General features: G+C 37.9%; 2 protein-coding genes across 6 annotated transcripts in view; one reads left to right on the top strand and one right to left on the bottom strand.

Annotated features, from left to right (window-relative positions):
• Positions 1-22,875, bottom strand: part of AGPS (alkylglycerone phosphate synthase) — a 204,373-nt gene that overhangs the window by 124,236 nt on the left and 57,262 nt on the right. For 2 of the 4 annotated variants that reach the window (XM_045806171.2, XM_087861646.1), the window contains exon 1: positions 12,736-13,082. The exons of the other annotated variants lie outside the window; for them this stretch is intronic. In XM_045806171.2, coding sequence (XP_045662127.2) covers positions 12,736-13,067 — 332 coding nt within the window. In that variant the 5' untranslated portion in view covers positions 13,068-13,082. Of the gene's footprint in view, positions 1-12,735; positions 13,083-22,875 lie in introns of those variants that run through there. 4 annotated transcript variants of the gene reach the window in all.
• Positions 13,099-22,875, top strand: part of NFE2L2 (NFE2 like bZIP transcription factor 2) — a 141,829-nt gene continuing 132,052 nt past the window's right edge. For both annotated transcript variants that reach the window (XM_087861657.1, XM_087861658.1), the window contains exons 1-2: positions 13,099-13,210; positions 21,620-21,701. The gene's annotated coding sequence lies outside the window, so the exon portion shown is untranslated. The remainder of the gene's footprint in view (positions 13,211-21,619; positions 21,702-22,875) is intronic.

Here is a 22,875-nt window from a genome sequence, read left to right as displayed (position 1 = left end):
CTACACCAAAGTAAAAAGCTTTTGCACATCAAAGGAAACTATCAAGAAAACAAAAAGGCAACCTACTGAATGGAAGAAGATATTTGCAAATGATACATCCAACAAGGGATTAATATCCAAAATATGTAAAGAACTTACAAAACCCAACACCAACCCCCTCCAAATGATCTAATTAAAAATGTCCAGTGGACCTAAATAGACATTTTTCCAAAGAAAACATAAAGATGGCCAACAGACACATGAAAAGATGCTCATCACTAATCGTCAGGGAAATACAAATCAAAACCACAATGAGATACTACCTTACACCTGTCAGAATCACTAAAATCAAAACCCAAGGAATAAGAAGTGTTGACAAGGACGTAGAGGAAAAGGAGCGCTCATGCACTGTTGGTGGGAACGCAAATTGGTGCAGCACTTTGAAAAACTGTATAGCGGTTCTGTGGAAGTTTAAAAATAGAATTTTGATATGATCCAGTAATTCCACTACTGGGTACTAACCCAAAGGAAACAAAAACACTAATTCCGAAAGATATATACACCCTTGTTTACTCAAGTATTATTTACAATAGTCAAGATATGGAAGTAACCCAAGTGTCCATCCACAGATGAATGGATAAAGATGTGTGATATTATTACAACAGAGTATTACTTGGCCATAAAAAAGAATGAGATCTTGCCACTTGCAATGACATAGATGGACCTAGAAGGTATAAGGCTAAGTGAAATAAATCAGTCAGTGAAAGACAAATAGCACATGATTTTGCTCATGTGTGGAATTTAAGAAACGAACAAAGAAAAAAAGAGACCAAAAAAACAGATACAAATACAAAGGACTAACTGGTGGTTGCAGAGGAGAGGTGGGCAGAGGGATGGATGAAATAGATAAAGGGGATTAAGAGTATACTTTTCTTGATGCACACTGAGTCATATACAGAATTGTATCATTATACCGTATACCTGAAACTGTATGTTAATTATAATTTAATTTTTAAAAAATCATCATCAACTAGGAAAAAAGAAAAAAATATCGATGACCCAAGAGGAAAACAACAGGATTACTCATGGAGCAAGATTCTGGGGAAGGAATCATCAAAAAAGATGAGCAGATGATCTGGCTGTGACATATTTCTAAGTATGATAACCAGAGTAGTTCAGTTCATTTAGCTGCCTGGGCAGCTATTTTGGTACTAAGATCACCACCACTCCTTTCTAGGCAATAGCTGATTACAGCAACGTAGACATGTGACCCAGCTATTGGGAACATGATGGTTCAATTATTTGCCGCTACTCGCTGAATATCCAGGAGGAGAGGGGTTACCATATTTTACCATTTGGACAGAAGAGCCAAAAAGACTGATCTGCTTAGAGAAACATGTAGCAGATACTAGCAAGAAATGATGCCAGCACGAAACCTGATGGCTTTCTGGGTTTTAGTTCTAATTCCATCCTGAGGCCAAGCTCCACTCCTGCCCTTTCTTGGGTGCCCCAGTACTCTTACAATAAATTGCCCTTTTCTTTTTTCACTTAGTTCAAATTAATTAATGCTTTTAAACAAAAAGCCTAATTAACACGCATCCTAAAAAATAAGAATTCATTCTTAAAAAAGGTTGCCACTTGTATAAAATCTGAAGACAGGCACAGCAAACTAGAATGGACTTCCTGAAAATAATGGCAGATGGCAGGAAAGAACTTGGAAATAAAGCCAAAATCAGACTAGCGATCTAATGATTATGTTCTGAAGCTACAAATGTTTTGCAAAGACAAAGCAGACAAAATACTATCTAGAAATCAAGATCAATATAAAAGAACAAAAGTAGAACCTTTTACTTCAAAAAATAGATTTTTAGAATTTTATTTCAAAAAGGGATTACAAAACACCAAGACATTCTCAGATAAAAATGTCCAATAATTGAAAATGTGAAAATGGAGACTGAAAAGTTAGAAATACTAATTTAAAAGTTCCCTCAATAGTAGTGAAAGCTAATACAGATTTTACTTCAAATATGGGGCTATTAATTTTATTTAAAATTCACCAAAAATAAGATAGACTAATACTGAATGGAGAAAAGGATGAATTTATGGACAGCTATGTGATAAGGAAACATAGTATGATGTTAATAGTAGAACCTAAGTGGTTGGTATGAAAGTGTTTACTATAAAATTGAATTTTGCAGTATGTTTAAGTTTTTTCAAAATAATATGTTGGGAGAAAAAGAAAACTACTGACATTACAATTCTTAAGGTGCAAAACAAGACGGAGAAAGATTTGACCAAGCAGTATGAGCCATCTGAATAAGCATGTAGTATATAATATTTACTGATAACAATAAGTGGTTTAAACTGGCACATCTGGGGCATCTGGGTGGCTCAGTGGCTTAAGCATCTGCCTTCGGCTCAGGTCATGATCCCAGTGTCCTGGGATCAAGCCCCACATCGGGCTCCCTGCTCAGCAGAGAGCCTGCTTCTCTCTCTCCCTCTGCTGCTCCTCCTGCTTGTGCTCTCTCCCTCTCTCTCTCTGTCAAATAAATTTTTAAATTTTTTTAAATTAAAATTTTTAAAAATTAAAAAATTAAAAATAAATAAATAAACTGGCACATCTTAGCCAGTTGCCTCAGCTCTCTCTCCTCATCACCTCCAAGGCCGAGGCAAAATTAAGCAATATTTCCTAGGCTCTCTGTGGTCATGTTTTGGTTTCCCCTTAGCAACTCAGGCCAAAACACTGCATTTCCTTTTATGTGAATTTCTGGAAAGCTGCTCTCTTAAATTATAAGACATAAATCTGCTCAAACATGATAGGAGTCTTTCTCTTAAGATTCCAATAATTTCCAATTCTTTATTCTTGGTCAAAATTAAATCCAAAGAAGCAACTGTGCTTTATTTCTGCCTCTGCCCACTGAGATGAATGAATAATGTATTCCAATGTTAAAGCCCTTTTAAAAAATACACCTTAAGGAAATTTTTAGGGATTCAATTGCAAAAAGTTTATCACAGAATTCTTTATAATAGGGAAAGACTGGAAACAATTAAAAGTGATACAGTACTGGTTGAACTTACAGTACCTACATACAATGCAGTACTTGATGAGTCACTGAAGATAAGGCTGCTTATTAATATTTGACGTAGAAAGTTATACACAAGATAGTGAGTGAAAAATGGTGGTTTGAAGACATTATTACAGCATGACTTTACACACATATGCCACACGTAAAAGATGCCGAGATGCTATAGTGTTTATCTCTTAATTATTTTCAACGTTAGTCTTCATTTTGATTATTATTTTGTTTTTTTCTTCAAACAAAATGTGTAACATTTGAGCATCAATTAGGTACCCTCTGATTTTTTTAAATTGTAAATTAACTGCCAGATATTCTGCTCTCAGAATAAGACTTGTAAAAGCTATCCTGGTAGCTGAAGGCCCCCAACATTACAAGAGCCAAGTGCCATACCAATTCTTTATTATATTGTCCACATTCTCTCACTCTAATTCTTCTGATTCTATTCTCATCCAAATGCTCTCATCAATGTTTTTACCCTCAGATTTAAGAATTTTCGCATAGCATCTTAACAAAGAAGGGCACTCCTCCACCCTTCTACGAAATGAAGATGCCCTTCCATTGCTATACCAGTAATCATTCCTCCCCCTTTTTGCCTCTATTCTAGCACTTAGCACCCTGTAGTAACAGAAGACAAATCAGCCTTCCTTAGAAGACTTACAAGTCCCATAAGGCGGAAACTATGTGTTAATCCTCCCCAGTGCTTAGCACATAGAAAATAATCAATTGTCAACAAACTTGAGTAGATGGAAGTTTCAAACAGGTCAGAAGATGCCAAGAGGCATCTACCTGATTTAAATGAATTAAAGTCTCCAGGCCGAGATATTACATCGCATGATACTTAACAATGATTTTAGAGTTCCTATTTATAATATGAAAAATCATGGGGAAAAGATAACAGACAACAGCCCAGTATCACCTCCCTCAATTCTCAAAAATAAAAAGATCCCCAAAACGCACAGACCCTGAAGGCTGGTGCCAAACAAGGAAAGATCTTCCAGAGAGTGGCACAAGGAAAGTTATGGAAGCTAGAAAATGTAGCATGAATAAGAGACCTTGACTACAACAGAAGAGACAGGTAGATTAGAAGCTAACGTTTCAAAGGTACACACTTTAAACAGTGTGGGAGTGGGAGGACTATGAATTGACTCCAGCAACACCTGCCACTCTCCTAACATACGTGCCTCCCCTTACGGTATTTGCACATACTATTCCTGTGCCCAGAATGCTCATTCAACTAGGTATCTACGTAGCTTAACACTCTCATTTCCTTCAAATATTTGCTTAAATGTCATGTGCTCCAGTGATATCCTATTTAAAACATGAACCCTACCCCCTTACTCCGTTCTTTTTCTTTTCTCCATAGCACTTATCACCTTCTAACACACTTAATAATGGACTTATTCACTGTTATTATCTATTTCACCTATTAGAATGTAAGTCCCAGGAAACAATAGATCTTTGTCCATTTTGTTCACTGATGTAGCCCAAGCTCCCAGAACACAAATGACTAATAAAAACTTGTTTAATGCACAAAATGGATGTAAGAAAGCTTGTGAAGAAAAAAACAACTAGGATTGGTGGTATCAGCACAGTATCAAGGAAAATGCTCTAGACTTGAGATAAAAGATCTGGATTCAAAGCCCTACCACTTACTATAGCAAATGACTGTTTTCTGGCAAACGTCTATGAACTTCAGTTACTAATCTGTAAAATGGGTGGTTGTGAAGATCAGATGAGATAAATGTGTATAAGAATAGCAGGGTAACTACAGAATTAATTATTTGAATAAAGTAATTCAAAATAGAGTTCAGGGATGCCTGGGTGGCTCAGTTGGTTAAGCATCTGCCTTCGGCTCAAGTCATGGTCCTGGGATCGAGTCCAGCATCGGGCTCCTTGCTCAGCAGGAAACCTGCTTCTCTCTCTGCCTGCCACTTCCCCTGCTTGTGCACTCGCTCGCTCTCTCTCTGACAAAATAAATAAATAAAATCCTTAAAAAGAGAGAGAGAGAGAGAGTTCAATCTTAAAAGAAAAAAATGAAAAGAAAATCCAGAAAGTTAACTTCATTTGGAAACAAGAAAGGACAGATAATGAGTTAGATTTCAATTTACAGCTGTGCTGTCCAACATGGTATAACTAGCCACGTATGCCTATTTAAATTTAAATTAATTAAAATTAAATAAAATTTAAAATTCAGCTCCTTCGTCACAATGGCCATATTTCAAGTGCTTAATGGCCACATGTGGTTAGTGGCTACCATATTGGACAGCAGATTACAGAACATTTCCAGCATCACAGAAAGCTCTAATGCACAGTGCTGATATATAAACTTCGAGTTGATAGCAGAATAGAATTCAAGTGAGTGTTATTTTAATATCCCTGATGCTCGATTCCTGGAAAGTTCAGGATGAAGAAATGCAAAATCCAACTACATAAACAATCTGAGTGGGAACCACAAACCGTGAATATAACAAATGAAATAATTCATATTATTTCATTACAAGGTCCTAGAATACATGAACACACCCCAGTTGATAATGTGAGGTCACTGATAAGGCAACTATAAATACAGTCTGGAGAGGCCCAGTTAAGTTGCTGACAAGAATTTGGTCAGCATCCCAGCTCAAATCTCTAGTTAGTAACTTCATATACGCCTGCAGGACAAGTATTTACATGCAATACAACAGTTTTCTTAGTGAGTAGTAAGATACCTATAGCTCCAAATCTCACCCAAGAAGTAAAACTCCCTAGAATGGTAACAGCCTTCCTTAATGAGTAAGCATATTTCAACTATAAAGAGATCTAGTATTAAGTACAAATGCTTGAGAAGGGAATCAAAGTCAGATATTAATGTTTTTGTTTCAAGAAAGCTATGCAGAAATTGATCTTTTATATACTCGCAAAATTGAAGAGGATCTTGCTTATAAGAATGACAGGCTTGTAACAAATTTAAAATGTGTAACTGAGTTATAGATTTAGACTTGTGATTTTAAGCTGATCTTATAAGTTTATAAATAACATTTGAATATTGCAAAGACTTTAAGATCACAGTGTTTAAAAAGTCAGTTTAATGTTTACATGAATGATTTAGTGTCTAGGAGCATTTTATTACTTCAAACAAATTATATACTTAAGAAAATTGAACATATTATACACTAAAACTATTTTAATTATTTTAGCCCATTTCTATGCAGCAATATTTATAAAAACACTAGATATGTACTTCATATTAAAATCAATAAATAACTATTCAAACCTAAAATCAGCAACCACTTAAATGCTCATCCTTAACAAAATGGATAAACTGAATGGGTGCCTGGGTGGCTCAGACAGTTAAGGGTCTGCCTTTGGCTCAGGTCATGATCCCAGAGTCCCGGGATACAGCTCTGAGTTGGGCTTCCTGCTCAGTGGGGAGTCTGCTTCTCCATCTCCCTCTGCTCCTCCCCCTGCTCATGCTCTCTCTCTCTTGCTCACTCTCTCTTTCAAACAAATAAAATCTTAAAAAAAAAAAAAAACAGACATAATGTATAAATTGCAGTATATATCCATCCAATGGAATACTATTCAGCAGTAAGAATGAACAAAATACAACTAAACATAACAACATGGATGAATATTATAAACATAATGATGAGGGAAAGAAGCCATACACAAAAGAATATACACTGCATGATTCCATGTATATAAAGTTCAAAACAAGCAAATCCAAACTATAGTCAAGGTAGTGGTTATCCTGGTGGGAGCTGAAAAGGAACATGAAGAAGGCTTCTGGGGACTGGTAATGCTGTTTCTTAATCTAAATACTGATAAGATTGATGTGTTCACTTTGTGAAAAGTGATTAAACTGTAATTAAACTGTAAACTTATGATTTGTGCATTTTTTATAATAAATTATGTAATAATTCAATAAAGTTTAACAAAAAAAATAAGTATATATACAAACATTTATAACTACCCAATTAAGACTGTAAGCCACGTACCACCCCAAATTATCCCAGGACCATCAGTACAATGTGTATGTACTATACTTTGGAAACATTAACATATCAAAGAAAGAAAAGGGGAAAGGAAGGACATGTCCCAGGAATAGCAATAATTCTGGTGTATAGCTGGAGTACACAGTAGGTATATCAAGGAAATAAGAGGCCTAGAAAGGCCGATTTGCTCCCCTGGAAGACCTTAACTGCCCTAACCAAGGAAACTGGAATGTATTCAGTAGGCAGTGGGGAAGACACATGCAAATGATGCAGGTGGAAGACTAACTACCATTAAGGTTTCAACCCTTTCCCCTAATTTACCCAAAAATATATCAGCAATACCTCCATTCTCTGGCATCTAGTTTCCAATCTGGAGGGACTTCAGAAGAGTAACTGTCCTGGCTGCCTCTCCCCAATGGTCACACAGTCATCCCTTCTCATGGGAGGAGTGATTTACCTGGTTAGTAATATCTGAGAAGAGACACCAAGCATCTGGAGTCAGCCTTTTCTCTCCTTAGAATCTATCAGCTACGAAGTGGTTATACTCCAGTCTTTCTCAGGACCATGTATAAGGCTTACTGGAACCAGCTCTGCCCTTGCAGGGGAGGCCTTCTGTGGTCCAGCATTACCTGTGACTGTCTATCCAATTCAGGGTAATTATTAGGTAGTCCAAATCTAAGCCATATTCTCCAACTAGCTTCATTTGCAATAAAGCTGACATTTCTATCTCCACCTGTCTATACTCTATGTATTCTCAATTGATTCTGAACTCAGATGTGGCACAGTGATAAAATTAAATATTACTCCTAAAGCCTAACAAATAAAGAGAATACTAATGGGGGGAGGGCAATTACTACTTCATGTCAAAAGAGTAAACTCTACTCAGGATACTTTGGTTTGGTTTGGAGTTGAGATTAACATACTAATCTGCTGAACAACAGAAATTCTCTTCTCAATAATCAGAAAATATAACTGAAAGGAGTAATACTTGCTTAGCATTTGTTTTTAAAGTGTTCCATAAAGTGTATCATCCAACTACAACAGCACTTCCATTCCTCTGCAGCCTAAAAATAGATGACTTAATTTATTCCTAGATATTTTTATTAAGTGACTAGGGGTAGGTGGCTTTATAGTAAGTAACTTCCTGACATAAAGAAATCTACTTGCAGAAAATGTGATCCATCCCAAAATGACACTTGCAATCTAAGTATGTTTCTGTTTTATTCTTAACATTGTTTTCTCCCACAAATGAAACAGCAAAATTCATTCACAGAAGGAAATAGTTTTGTCTATTTTTTAAAACCATGCATTTCAGTTTGATAGGATCATATATTTTGTCATTTAATACAGTAAGTACAATATAAACTAATGCCTTAACTATATGACATTGTATTTGATCATGATCTCTTTAATCACAAATGGCTGAAACTTGGCATGACAAAGATGCCCTCCTAAGAAATATTTACACGAGGTTAACTCAGCTTTTTTCCTTCTGGAAAGCATCTACCAAGGCTTCTGGGAGATGTTAAATAATACACCATTTTTTAAAGAATGGTGTGTATAAATGGCACTGTAAGTAAATTAAGCAATTAGTAGCAGTCTTAATCAGATCTTCTTTTGATCTGAGAAGAGTTTATAACCTCTGTAAGAACTGCCATATATAACAGTCCTGACTAACCCAAACCACAACTGGGAAGCCGTTAACAGTGTGGAGAGATGGATGTCACAAGGGATTTTTTTCTTCTCTTTTTCTAACATTACAACAGCTTTTTTTAAATTGAAAAAATCCAAAACCAAGGCATAAAAATGTCACATACTTAATTGGCATTTACTATGATTTTTAAGAATCTAAAACCGCATCCAGTAGCAAGATTAAAAAAAAAAACTGTTTATGCAATTTAAAGAAAAACAGAGGGTACAAAAGTAAACCATCACTCTCAAAACTCTGCTCAGCAACTTCAAATAATGAGAATATATGTTCCTGGATAGAAGTAATGAGAACCAACTCATGGGAGACCAACGTGATAAGTGCAACAGGTTGTGATTGGCCAGCCCTCTTAAATATCCACATTTCTCAGGACTCTTACCATCCCGTTTCTGTTATCATTGTCTCCAAAGTCCTATGGCATATAGTCACATAATTTTATGTATTACCTAATGCACGAATTTCCAAAACTCAAATCCATCTTTTCCTCTCTATTCTCACTGCCATTATCTTGATTTAATCCTTCATTATTTCTCACCTATTATGCTACAACAGCTCTCTAACTGGTCTCCTTATGTGAATCCTCATCCTTCTCCAGCCCATCTTAACACTGTACCTGGATACAAACCCAAACCCAATCTGATCAAGTCTCTTCCCAGCTTAAATGCCTCAAGGGTTTACCATTACCTAACCTCCTTGGCTGCTTCATTTTTCTTCATTACATTTATCACCATCCAACATACTATATTACTTGATTGTTATCCCCGCCCCAAAAGGAATATGAGTCCATAAGGGCAGAGTTTTTGTCCACTGTTGTATGTTGCACAGTAAGCACTGAAATAGTCACACATGAATGAGTGAATGAGTAAATGAATGAGTGAATGAGTTAATGGACTGATGACCTACAGGCCAAGGCCCCCATGATCTGCCAGGGCCTTCCTCTTTTTACTTCACTCCCACCTCTACCAATACTGAATTGTTTAATTACCTAAATACAATAAGCACTTTCATGCCCCCTTGCTTTGCCATATGCTATTACCTTTGCCCGGAACTCTCTTCACTATCCAATCAATCCGCCACACCATTATCCATATTTTAAAACTGTCTCCAGAAAGCTTCCCCTGACCCCAAAGATAATCACTCTTTCTTTCCTTTGTGCTATATCTGTACCTGTATTTATAGCAGCTCTACTCAAACTGTACTGGAATATGTATCTCCCTTACTATTGTGATTCTTTGAGGCCAAGGACAATTATTCATCTCTCTGCCTTCAGTACCTAGGACAATACTTGTCATAAAGCAACTATTCTATAAACATTGGATATATTAACATACGTGCGACTATCCTGTAAGGGAATTGAAAACATGAAGTTTCAAGAAGTCACTCCTTCAATTCCATGATGATAAAAAGCCATGAGATAGAAGAATTACAACCAATGACATCATCCAAGGTAATCAGAGAGGAGTTGTACAAATAACACACATCACCAAATGATTCCAAAATAAGAGACATATAGTTACACTCACACTTTATTAGATTTACACCCTGGCTCCTTGCTCCATCATTTGTCTTCCCTTTAGACTCAGCTCTGCTGCTGGCAAACTGAGACCCAGCTAAGCAAGAGGAAGTTGAAGGGAGACCTTGGTTCCCCATTGACAATATAGTAAGTAGATCACTCACCAAGGGAGATCACTCTTCCATCTAATAAAAGTTTTTATGTTCCTCATATCTTGATTCAACCTTCAAAGCAGTTGTACAGAACTAGATTTAACCACTAGCCACACCTAACTCTGAACCAAAGACCAGAGCTTTCTACCCCTAATCTACACCAACAATAGGTTACAGTTGTGCCTTCCGTATATGGAGTAACCACACAAACCAGTCACCTTCAGCCATGGGAAGCCTCATTCGTTACCCAAGTGTGCCTCATAAACATTACTATTTTTCTCTGACTGCTACAGACCAAAGCCCCTAAATCCAACTATAAGGAACATGTGACCCCCCCCCCCAAAAAAAGAACACCTGACCTACCTACTTAGTTCTAAAAACACGAACATGCATAAAAATGTACAATCACACAGACATATACAAATGAACAGACATAAATGTACACAAAGCCATTTGGGGAAAAAAAGGTTTAAACCCAAGGATGGCTAATATAACATCAAGTGAAGCCTGAGACCATGATATGATCCTTGATTTCTCTCTCCCCTATCATTCAGTAAACAAGTTACAAAAAATTAACATCTTAATATTTTTTCAAATAGGTTTGCCTACTCCCAATATTATGCCTTAGTTCAGAATGGCAGTATTTGTCATCAGAGTAATAGTCTCCTAATTGGCTTCCCTGTCCTTGGACTCAATGAAAATTGCACCTACCATTTCATTTGAAGGGTTATATTACCAGCAATGCACTAAGCACTTAATCACTTAACTCTGTATTGTTGAATTCTCACAGCAACACTGCAAAGCAGAAATTACTGTCCTCATTTTCACAGACAAAGGACTGAAGCCCTGAAAAAGGTTAAGTGACTTGCCCAAGGTCATGCAACGAGAACTGGGTAGTGGAAATTCAAACGCACGTCTTGGTTCCCAGCCCTTTACCTTCTGCTTAACCTTCTTCAATTTGGTCCCCAATGTGACCTCTCTAAAAGGTAAATGTAATCATGTTTTGCCCCACATAAAATCCTGCCAACAAGACTTGCCTCCAGCCCTCATCCTCTATTATTCTCACCCCCTCCTACCACATTGAACTCCTAAAAGTTTCCTAATCTTTCTTTCACTGCCTTACCTGTGAACACACTGTTTTTCTGCCAAGAATATTTTTCTCTTTTGGCAGGTTTACTTCCAACCCAAACTTCAAGATTTACTCAGTCCTTACTCGGGGAAGCCTTCCCCTTGACATACAGACCTAAAACTGGGGTATGTGACCATTTGCTATGGTTATCAGCTAAATTTCTTCACGCTATATTATGACTTGACCTTACTAGGCTATTAGTTCCTTAAGTAAATACCGCATTTTCAAATCTCTGTATTCCTGGTAGAGTATATACTAGCAGACAAAGGACTCATGAATGTGTAATGACTGAAAGAATGCATCATAAGTAGTATAAGAACTTGGCCCTAAAGTTAATATGATGTACTTTGGAATTCTAACCTGCCACAGCTGAAGCAGGCTTCGTAAATCCGTTTTATTTCTTCTTCTGCAGACGACTGTACCTACCTCAGAGTTTGGAGAGGAGTAAAAGAAATAAAGTTCATCCACGTGACAAAGCCACATCTCGGAAAATATTTTCTCCAGTAGCTTCCATTAGCGCTTAAGATTTCCCCAAAAAGTAGTAAGTCAAGCTCTCTTAAACATCCTCATCCACAGGCAAGGGTCTTTCAGCTTCTAGTTACACCAGAGTTCAGTAGTTACCACCACAACCTAAATCATTAACTAATGTCTGAAGTTTTTTTGTTTCTTACCCATCCCTCACTTTCCTCCCTCAAAGTCAAAGATCATGCCCCTAAGCAAATGGAAACCTGCCCCACAGAAACCAGTCATCACCTTGCTCCAAGAACCACCACTTCTCCCCACACCCAGGCTTGCGCGAATTAGGAGAGCCATCATCTAGTGCAAACTTAAATCTTCTTGGAGGATCATGTTAGAAACCTTTCTATCCATTCGAAGACCTTATTCCCAAGTATTAATTCAAGATAATGAATTTCTGGCATTAAGAATCCAAGAAAACGGATTCCCCTGAAGCCTTCCCCAATAAGAGTTCTTCAGATTTATTACTCTTAAATAATGACCAAAATCCACCATTCCATCCCGCCCCCTTCCTGCCGGAGTCCAGGGTCTCGTCCACTCTCTCGAGAGACAGGTCTTCACTTTCAGGGACCAGGATGCCTTCCTCCCACCGTGTCACCTCCCTTCCCACCTTGCCTATGCCCTCCCGCAGCACAGGCCTGGCCTGGTCTCGCTGCCAGCCAGCTCCACAGAGCCGCTACTCACCGCTTCTTGGGGATGATGCCTGACTCCTGCGCGGCGGGAGTGGCAGTGGGCGCCGCCGTGGCCGCCGACGCAGCTCTCCGCGCTTTGCACTCATTGGTACTCACAGCCTCCTGGGGCCGGCCCAGCAGATGGCCCGAGAGAACCCGGAGCCTCCGCCCGGCGCGGTCCCGGTCTGGGTCCGGATCCCGGTCCCGATCCGGGGCAGAGCCAGAGCCCGCGCCCGTCCCACCCGCTGCAGCCGCCGCCTCCGCCATGGCTTCCGCCTTGTGCCGCCGCCCCGGACCGCTGGGCGCGGGTGAAAGGTCACTCAGAGCGGCGCCCGGCGCGACCATTCGCTGCGGCGCATCCCGGCAGCCACCGCGGCGACTGGGCGGCGGGTGCCATGCGCCCGGAGCCTCAGTAATCTCAGCTCCCGCCCACCGCGCCCGCCCGCCCCCTGCGGTCACGCCTCGGATGGCGGGCACCTGCAGAGCAGGTGAGTTTGAGCTGTCCCGGGATTGGCCCAGACCGGGATGGGCTGAACTGAACCAGAATCCAAACCACAAGCGTCCCGAGATGGCCTAACACCCTGGGTGGTGACCTCGGGTGTCCCCTGGGCCTCCAGGGTAGCTTTCCAGGGCAGATGCCTAGGACCGGGGTGCTGCTGGACCTGACAACTTAAGCAGCGCCAATCTTCTCCTGAACGAGCTTCTACTACTCCCCGTGTCCCCTCCGCGTCACTAAAGTAACTCAAAACCGACTCGTTGCCTGTAACCGTTAGAGCAAATAGCTGTCATTTTCTCATCGCCTACTTCGTGACTGGCATTGTGCTTAATGCTACATCTCCAGTAATCTCCATTTTACAGATGAAAAAAACTGAGGCTCAGAGACACTAATTTGCCTGAGGAAGTAAAGCTGAGTTACAACCCAGATTCTTTCCATTCGTTACTGAATGCTATGCCCTTCCTTACTTTAGTGGAGGCAGAGTTTTTATTGCTACAGATAGAATTACCGAACAGCTGTTCTTAAGACTTCTTGCTTTTCTACAAATTGACTTTCTGGATAATAGCACTTGGTGAAATTAGGGGGATCTCATAGGGCAGTGCTCCACAACTGTCTTTAGCCAGTGGGTTAGATAGGCTTTTAAAAAGCACCTTGCAGACCTAACCATCAGAAGTAAAGTTCTTTTTTGCATAATGTGCAATTCAAAGATTAAATCTTGGGAATGGTAAGAGAAAGGGTTGTCATAGGCATTCCAAACCCAATGAAGTCACCTTCTTTCCAAATAACCACCTTCTTTCTAACACAGGCTCTGTGAAAGAGTTAGGACATTCCAGGAGCTATTTGACTAATATAAAAGAACTAAATAGTTCTTTTTTTTTTTTAAGATTTTATTTATTTATTCGACAGAGAGAGACAGCCAGTGAGAGAGGGAATACAAGCAGGGGGAGTGGGAGAGGAAGAAGCAGGCTCATAGCGGAAGAGCCTGATGTGGGACTCGATCCCCTAACGCCAGGATCACACCCTGAGCCAAAGGCAGACGATTAACCGCTGTGCCACCCAGGCGCCCCTGAACTAAATAGTTCTGAGAAAATTCAGGCAACAATGAGAAAGACTTGATTTAAATGCCAGATCTCCAGATCTTAAGAGATAGTTCAGCATTAAATATCCAGTCTAGCTGTAGAATCACTGAACCCAACTCCTGTTTAGCTGCTCCTTTTTCTCCGTTGGCTATTTCAGATGGAGGAGTGAAGAAAAGGGACAGGAGGAGTAAATTGCTGAGTGCTCTAAAGAGAAAGTCTCCTCAAGCTTGAGAATTCAGCCATTCTAACCCTCAAGCTTCCCACACTCTTTCTACATGCCACTAGAACAGCATTAAAATTTGCTTGCAATCATGTAAAATTGGTATTTTTCTTGCCAAGATGTTATTATAAGCAACAACTTCAAAAGAATTTTTTTGGAATGCAACTGGTCTATTAATTTTTGCTTGACTCTCAGAGAGCTTAGTCTAATACTAGGCAATAGTTAAACTGATTTCTTCACTATTGTCCAAACTGAGGTATGGATATACTTCTCACCAACTGTCAGGAGGCAAAACTTATTAATTTTGCACATATCAAAGGAATAACAAAAAGCCTTTTCTCCTGGGTGATGAAAAGTTTGATATAAACCAAAATTGTATACCAGTGGAAAAAATACTGATATTTTTTCAACTATATATACAGTAATGAAATACAAGCAATAAAAACATATGCACCTAATTCATTACTATGTTCTATGAGATGCAAAAATATATAAGTCATTGCCTCATTTACATGGTATAATCAGGCTAATTAGGAATTAGGATATATGTGGGGTGGGGGAATGTATGATACTGTTGGGTGGAATAAGTGTGTTGTAGGTGACCTTGGTGAGGGGTTTCCTACCCCCTCTCCTAACAAGAACAAAGCCCAAGTAGAGTGCCTTGAAATCTATTTCAAAGAAAGAATGTTTCACACAAAGCGTGGTCCATTGAGATGCTTATGATTCCCACAAAAAGCAAAACCTCAGTGAATATAACATTCAAGAAGGCCATCTCAACACACGTGTTCCTTCTGAGTCCTGGAACACTTGGCCCTTAATAACCTGGATCCAATGAAGAGCAGACCACATGTACAGAAACAAAGGGTGAGCCCAAGAACAAAAGGAATTTTAAATGGAATGGCTTCTATTTGCATTTATGATATGTCTTCTGATATGAGGCACAAGAAAAGTCTAAATAGGATAAATTAATACCTGGAACTTGTACCAAATTACTGATTTCCATTACTTATCTATAGAGCTGCTGGTCTATTAATTTTTACTTGACTCTCAGAGAGCTTAGTCTAACACTAGGCAATAGTTAACTGATTTCTTCACTGTTGTCCAAATTGAGGTATGGATATGCTTCTCACCAATTCTCAGGAGGCAAAATTTATAAATTTTGCATATATCAACAGAATAACATGTTTTAAGGAATTCTCTGAATTAAGGAATTCTTGCATTTTATGTATTTTTTATTACAAAATATAACACAGAGAAAAGTGAACCAAAGTATAAATTATCACAGATCAAACACCCATGTAGCTTCCATCTAGATTGAGAAATAGAACATTGCCAGCACCCTGGAAGTCCCCCTTATGCCCTCTCCCAATCCCTTAACCCTCCCTACCTGCCAAAGGTAACCACGATCCTCAGCTTTATAGTACACATTTCCTTGTTTTTCTTTATGGTTCTAACAATTAAGCATGCATCCCTTACTGGCTTTTTGAATTTATATAATCATATGGTACATTCTTTTGTGTCTGGTTTCTTTGACTCAACATTACGTTTGTGATATTCATCCATATTATTGCATGTAGTTGTAGTGCATTCATTTTCTTAGCTGTATAGTATTTACATATATATATATATATATGTATATATAGTGGCACTTATCTGTTCTATAATTAGTAGACATTAAGTTGTTTCCAGTTTGGGATTACTGTGGATAGCGTTGCTATGAACATTTTTGCATATGTCTCTAGGTGGACATACAGATGAATTTCTGTTAAGTACCCATGTAAGAGTAGCTTTACTAGGTCACCAAGTATGCCTATGTTCAATAGATAATGAAATGCCAAACTATTCCACAGAGCTTGTACAAATGTATCCCAGCAGCATATGAGAATTGTCATTGCTCTACCATATGTTATTTTTAGTCTAGTTAGTTTTAGCTATTATACATTATTATCTTAATTGTGATTCTGATTTTTATCTCCCTGATTACTAATGAGATCGAGGGGCTTTTTTGTATGTTTGTTGACCATTTGGATATCATCATTTGTGAATGTGTAATGAAGATAAATCTCTTGTATTGCCTTCTAGAAGCATTATTGTTTTTCCTTTCATCTATAGTTTAACTGGAATTGATTTTTATTTATGGGGTAGAGATCAGGTTTCTGGGGTTTTTTTCCATATGAGTATCCAACTGTTTCAGCAACACTTGTTGAAAAGATCTTGTTCCGGGGTGCCTGGGTGGCTCAGTCAGTTGAGCATCCACCTCTTGATTTCAGCTCAGGTCATGATCTCAGGGTTGTGGGAACAACCCCTGTGTCAGGCTCTGCACTCTGGGGAGTCTTCTTGGGATTCTCTCTCCCTTCCCTTTGTCCCTCTCCCCACCCCCCGCCCTTGTGCATACACACACATTCTCTTTCTCTCTAAAATAAATAAATAAATCTTTAAAAAAGAAGAAGAAGAAGAAGAAGAAGAAGAAGAAGAAGAAGAAGAAGAAGAAGAAGAAGAAGACAATGACGGCGGCGGCGGCCTTGTTCTCCATTGTCATCTTTGTCATAAGTGTCCATATAGCATTAGTGTATTTCTGGGCTCTGTATTTTTATTCCATTGGTCTGTTTGTCTATCTTATGCCAGTAGCCCACTGTGTTAACTATTGTACATTCTTTTAGATCTTCTACATACAGTTATATCATTTGTGAATGATAACGGTTGATTTCTTCAGTTGATTTCTTTCCAATCCTTATACATTATACTTCTTTTTCTTTTCTTACCTGGCTGGCTAGGACCTCAAGTACAATGTTGAATAGACGTTGTGAGAGTAGCACCCTTATCTTGTCCATGGTTTCAAAGGGAAATCTCTCAACATTTCACCATTGTTTGAAGTGGGTTGCTGATTGCTGTTCTTTTTTTTTTTTCTTTTAAACTTTTAGCAGATTAAGGAACTCCCCTTCTAATCCTAGTTTGTTGAGAGTTTTTAAATAATAGATGGATATTGAGTTTTATCAAGTTTTTTTTTCTGCATCTGTTGAAATGATCACATAATTTTTCTCTTTTATTCTGTTGGTACAGTAAATTACGTGGATCAGTTTTCCACTGCCAACCAACCTTGCAATGCTAGCATAACCTAGTTATGAAGTATTGACCTTTTTATATATTACTGAACCGAGTTAAAATTTAAGATTTTGTATCTAGTAAGGTTGGTGTATTATTTTTCTAATAGGAATATGTCAGCTTTTGCTGGCCTCATGAAACCAGCTAGCGAGTATTCCTTTGGTTTTTAAGTCTTGCAAAGAATTTGTATAAAATTGCTCATTATTTCTTCCTTAAATGTTTGTTCGAATTCACCAAAGAAATGGTCTGAACCTGGAGTTTTCTTTATAGAAAGGTTTTTATTTATAGATTAAATAGTTGAATGTTATTCAGATTTTCTATTTCTACTTGTTTCAGTTTTGACAGTGTTTTTCTAGGAAATTATCTGCTTCATTTACACTTTCAAATTTATTGACGTAAAGTTTTTCATAGTATCCTCTATTATTTTAATGACTATAATCTTTGGTAATGTCCTTTTCATTCCCAACTTTGGTTATTTTGCTACTTCTTTTTTTTTTTATCAGTTTGCCAGGCGTTTATTAATTTTATTACTTTTTTTAAAGGACCAACTTTTGACTTTGTTGATCCTATTAATACGTCTGCTTTCTCTTTTATTAATTTCTGCTAATATTCCTTATTGCTTCCTATCCTTTACTTTTTATTTTTCTACTTTCTTGAAATGAATGCTTAACTCATTGATTTTTCGGCCTTTTTTGTATGTTTGTTTTCTAATATATGTGTTTAGGGCTATACATTTTTCTCTAAGTAATTAACTTCATTAACTTTTTGATAACAGTATTTTCATTATTATTCAGTTCCAAATAGTTTAAATAATTTGTATTTGCTCTTGTTTGGGGATATAGTGTTCCCCAAATACAAATTTGCCCTGATCATTATATTGTTTAAATCTTTTTTTTTTTTTAAGATTTTATTTATTTATTTGACAGAGATAGAGACAGCCAGCGAGAGAGGGAACACAAGCAGGGGGAGTGGGAGAGGAAGAAACAGGCTCATAGCGGAAGAGCCTGATGTGGGGCTCGATCCCACAACGCCGGGATCACGCCCTGAGCCGAAGGCAGACGCTTAACCGCTGTGCCACCCAGGCGCCCCTATATTGTTTAAATCTTAATATCCCAACTGGTATTTTTATTTTGTCTACTTATTTTTATCAGTTATTGGAGTATATTAAAATCTCCCACTATTGTTATGGACTTATCTAATTTTCCTTCTACTGCTAATCTTTGCTTTCTATACTTCAAAAACAATATACTAGACATGTCAAAATTGTATTTTCCTTTTTTTTTTAAGATGTTATTTATTTATTTGACAGAGAGAGAGGCAGCGAAAGAGGGAACACAAACAGGGGGAGTGGGAGAGGGAGAAGCAGGCTTCCCGCTGAGCAGGGAGCCCGATGCAGGGCTCAATCCCAGGACCCTGGGATCCTGAACTGAGCCAAAGGCAGACTCTTAACAACTGAGCCACCCAGGTGCCCCAAAATTGTATTTTCCTGATAAATTGAACCTTTTACAATGAAATATCCCTCTTTATTTCTAATAATGATTTTGGTATTGAACTCTAGCTATACCAGTGTGTGTGTGTGTGTGTTCCTATCCTTTAACTTTTAAGCTTTCTGTATCCATATATATTTACATGTGTCTCTTGTAAACAGTTTAGGTGTTGTTTTTTTTTTTTAAGACTATTTTATTTTAGAGAGAGAGTAGGAGGGGGAGGGGGAGAGAGAGAATCTCAAGCAGACTCCCTGCTGAGTGGGGAGCTGGTGGTGGGGCTCAGTCTCACAACCCTGAGATCATGACCTGAGCTGAAATCAAGAGTAGGCCACTTAACCGACTGAGCCACCCAGGTGCCCCTTAGGTGTTTTCTTTTAAGCAGTCCGAGTATAAAATATTGGGTCATTTAGACCATTTAAGTTTAATTGACTTACTGATATATTTGGTGTAATGGCTGAGAGCACTAGCCTCACTGCCAGACAGACTTGGGTTCAAATATTGGCTCTATCATTGACCAGATATGTTGTCTTGAGCTTGTCACATTAATGTCTCTGGGCTTGCCTCCTCATCTATAAAACTGGGATGGTAATGACTACTTCCCAGAGCTATTAAAGGATTAATGAGCAAAAAATATAGTAAATTTTAATTGCTATTGTGGAAGTGAAAGTGAGGCAGGTATAAGGGTGACAGCCTTCCTAAAAAAGATAATTGGTGTTAGAGGGAGAAGAAATAAGGTTGAACAGGTAATGTGAGACCAAATCATCAGAGCATTGAAAACAGTGGAAGAGTAAAACGTGATCTGGTGGGAGCTATTATAAATTTTTGAGCAGAGGATTTGCATGATAAGCCTGGAAAGACTACTACTCTGGAATTCATTCTCAAGTGGAAGTCAGCCTGTTGGGTAAATCTGACGACCGGTTGGCAGTTGTAAGAAGAAACTGAATCAGCAAATGATGAGGATCTAAAGAACTACAAGAGAAGTTAGCAATGTTTTTGAATGACAGGAGAACATTGAACTGTGGTTAGCTGTCTGCTCCAGTAAAGCACACTGACTTAGCTTAAGAAGTGAAGTGAAAGTGATGTGAAAGTGCTACAGGTGGTTCCATGTTCTGTTGAAATACATTTCTATTTCAGGATGTCACAATCACACCATATAGGTTAAGGAGAAACTGACTTAATTAGCCAAGTCATTGGGGTAGAGTTGAAAGTACTTTATATCCTCTTATGATCTTACTATGCAATCTAAAATTCTTTGTTTCTTTATTTCTTCATATTACAGGTAGGAGTAATTTCTAACCTGCCTACCTCTCCGATTTATTGTAAAATAATAAGTGTGCAAGCATTTTGGAAACCAAAGTCAAAGTCACTTAAAATAATTATTTTCTTTGGGACATATAAAATGAAGATTTCATATTTATCAATAAACAATTTAAAGCAGTAAACTTTTAAATTTTTAAGTGAAGTCTTTAGGGCTTTTTTATAATCTTAAAAATTGAGACCCCCCCCAAAGAGCTTTTGTTTATATCTACCTACCTATCTACTTACCTACCTACCTACCTACTTATACCATATTAGAAATTACTATTGAAAAACACTTAAAGTATTTCTTTATTATCTTATAATGATAAACCAATATGTATTAATCTAAATAAAATGATTTTATTAAAAATAACTGTATTTCTCAGAAAAAACTGAGAAAAATGGCATTCCTTTACATTTTTGCAAATTTCTTTAATGCCTAGCTTATTAGAAGACAGGTGGATTTTCATATCTGCTTCTGAATTCAATCTTTTGAGATATCACATGCCATGTAACTACTGGACAACTCGACACTCATGAGAGAATGAGAGTGAAAAAGACAAATAACATCTTAGTCTTATTATGAAAATGGTTTTGACCTTGCTGACCCCCTGAAAGCGTTTCAAGGACCTACCTCTTGAGAACTGCTGCTCTAAAGTATTCCTATAGCTGTCTGCTAAAACGTTTGCTAGGTAGACTCTAGACAACTAGATGCTAGAAGTAGTTCTGTTGCCATAAAGTAGTATGCAGTGCCATTATTGATAAAACAAAGTTGTCAAAAATATATAAGGCATAATTTCATATTTTGATACATTCTATATGAAATATATATTTTTAAATTCCATACAACATTTTGAAAGTGATTCCTACACTTTAAAATCAGATTTTGAAAAAATAATATTTTGAAATGCAATTCATGTATGAACAGAAAATTAATTCTTATAACTGGGTTTAATGAATTTAGTGTGACGTTTCTGACAACATGATTTGTTAATCATTAATTTAATTAAATTATTGATTTACCTTGTAAATTCAGGCTCGCTCCCATTTTAGGCTTACAAAGTTTTTATCATTGCATTCAGATCAGTGGTAAATAGTTAAAAGGATTTCCTGGGCCAATTGTTCCCAAGGCGATTTTTTTTAAAGCTGTGGAGATCATAGCTTGGAAATTGTGTATTCACGAATCCTAGCATTTGGCCTTTTCATACTTCCAGGTTTCTTAAGCCTTCCTGATTAGCCCATTTGTGTGTGCAGACAACAGCCATCAAGTACCCAGGAGAAGAGATACTCTCAAAGGTAAGTCTTTTCTGTCCTAATTCAGGTATGATGGGAATTGTTTTTTTCCATTGCTCAAAAATATTCTTTGGGGATAAAGAAATGAAGTAAGTCTTTGAGTGTGCTAAGACTCCCCCAGAGTCCCAAAGAGAGCCAAGTTTGAGGCTGTTGTGGCAAAAAGTCAGTGGTTTCCAGGCGCCTGTAACTCAACTCTGGCTAAATCTACTTTTGGCTGCTTCAGGACTATATATGTTTTTAGGAATCCCTACTCCATACTTAGGAGAACTTATAGTGGAAATAATTTGCCTGCTTAACCCTCTATAGGTGTCCTTCAGCTCTTTCTCTACTCAACCATTTCCCATTATTATCTTTTCTGAATGGGGGAGCCATCTTTAATCCCTACTGCCTTAGGTTGTTTTGCAAGAAAGCTACTGTGAATGTATTAGGGGTACACACACCTGTAATGGTCATCCCATCCTTATCCTTTTACAATTAAAGAAGTTTTCTCTCTAGTCTTACTGAACCATGGCACTACTTCCCACCCCCAGCTATCTACATCTCCTTGAAGCCTGAAGAGGTATGAGAACTACTTTGAATCAAATTTGAAAATGATCTACTAACTACCCATGCAGTGTTTCCACTGTACCCCAAAATCTGCTTTTAAAGGAGCAATATCTGGGACACCTGGATGGCTCAGTCAGTTAAGAGTCTGCCTTTGGCTTAGGTCATAATCTTGGGATCCTGGGATTGAGCTCATGTCGGGCTTCCTGCTTAGTGGGGAATCTGCTTGTCCCTTTCCCTCTGCCCCTCACCCTGCTTGTGCTATCTCTCAAATAAATAAATAAAATATTTAAAAAATAAATAAAATGTTGACATATTAAATGACTGTCTTTTCAAACAAAGATGTATGGTAGCTTTTTCATGCTCTTATTTTTTTTTCCTAATTTTTTAACAACCCCCCTTTGTGTTTTTTCTTCCTTTTAAAACCATCTTTTTTCTCTTCAGTTTTTCAACTTGAGTCAGTATAATCAGATCTAGAAAAAAAGGTATGGAAAGTAGGTATTCAGGGTCAATAAAATGAGACAAAGTCATGGGAAAACAACCAAAGCTAATGTCAGGAGATCCCCCTAAGAGAAATCAAGGCAGGAAACACATCTCAAAATGGAGCCCTGAGTAGAATCACTAATAGCCAGGG

This window comes from Ursus americanus, chromosome 1 (assembly GCF_024610735.1).
Source record: "Ursus americanus isolate L20-20 chromosome 1, mUrsAme1.1.p, whole genome shotgun sequence".
Lineage (NCBI taxonomy): Eukaryota > Metazoa > Chordata > Mammalia > Carnivora > Ursidae > Ursus > Ursus americanus.
The sequence above is the reverse complement of the archived record's forward strand: the minus strand, read 5'-3'. Positions and strand labels throughout refer to the sequence as shown.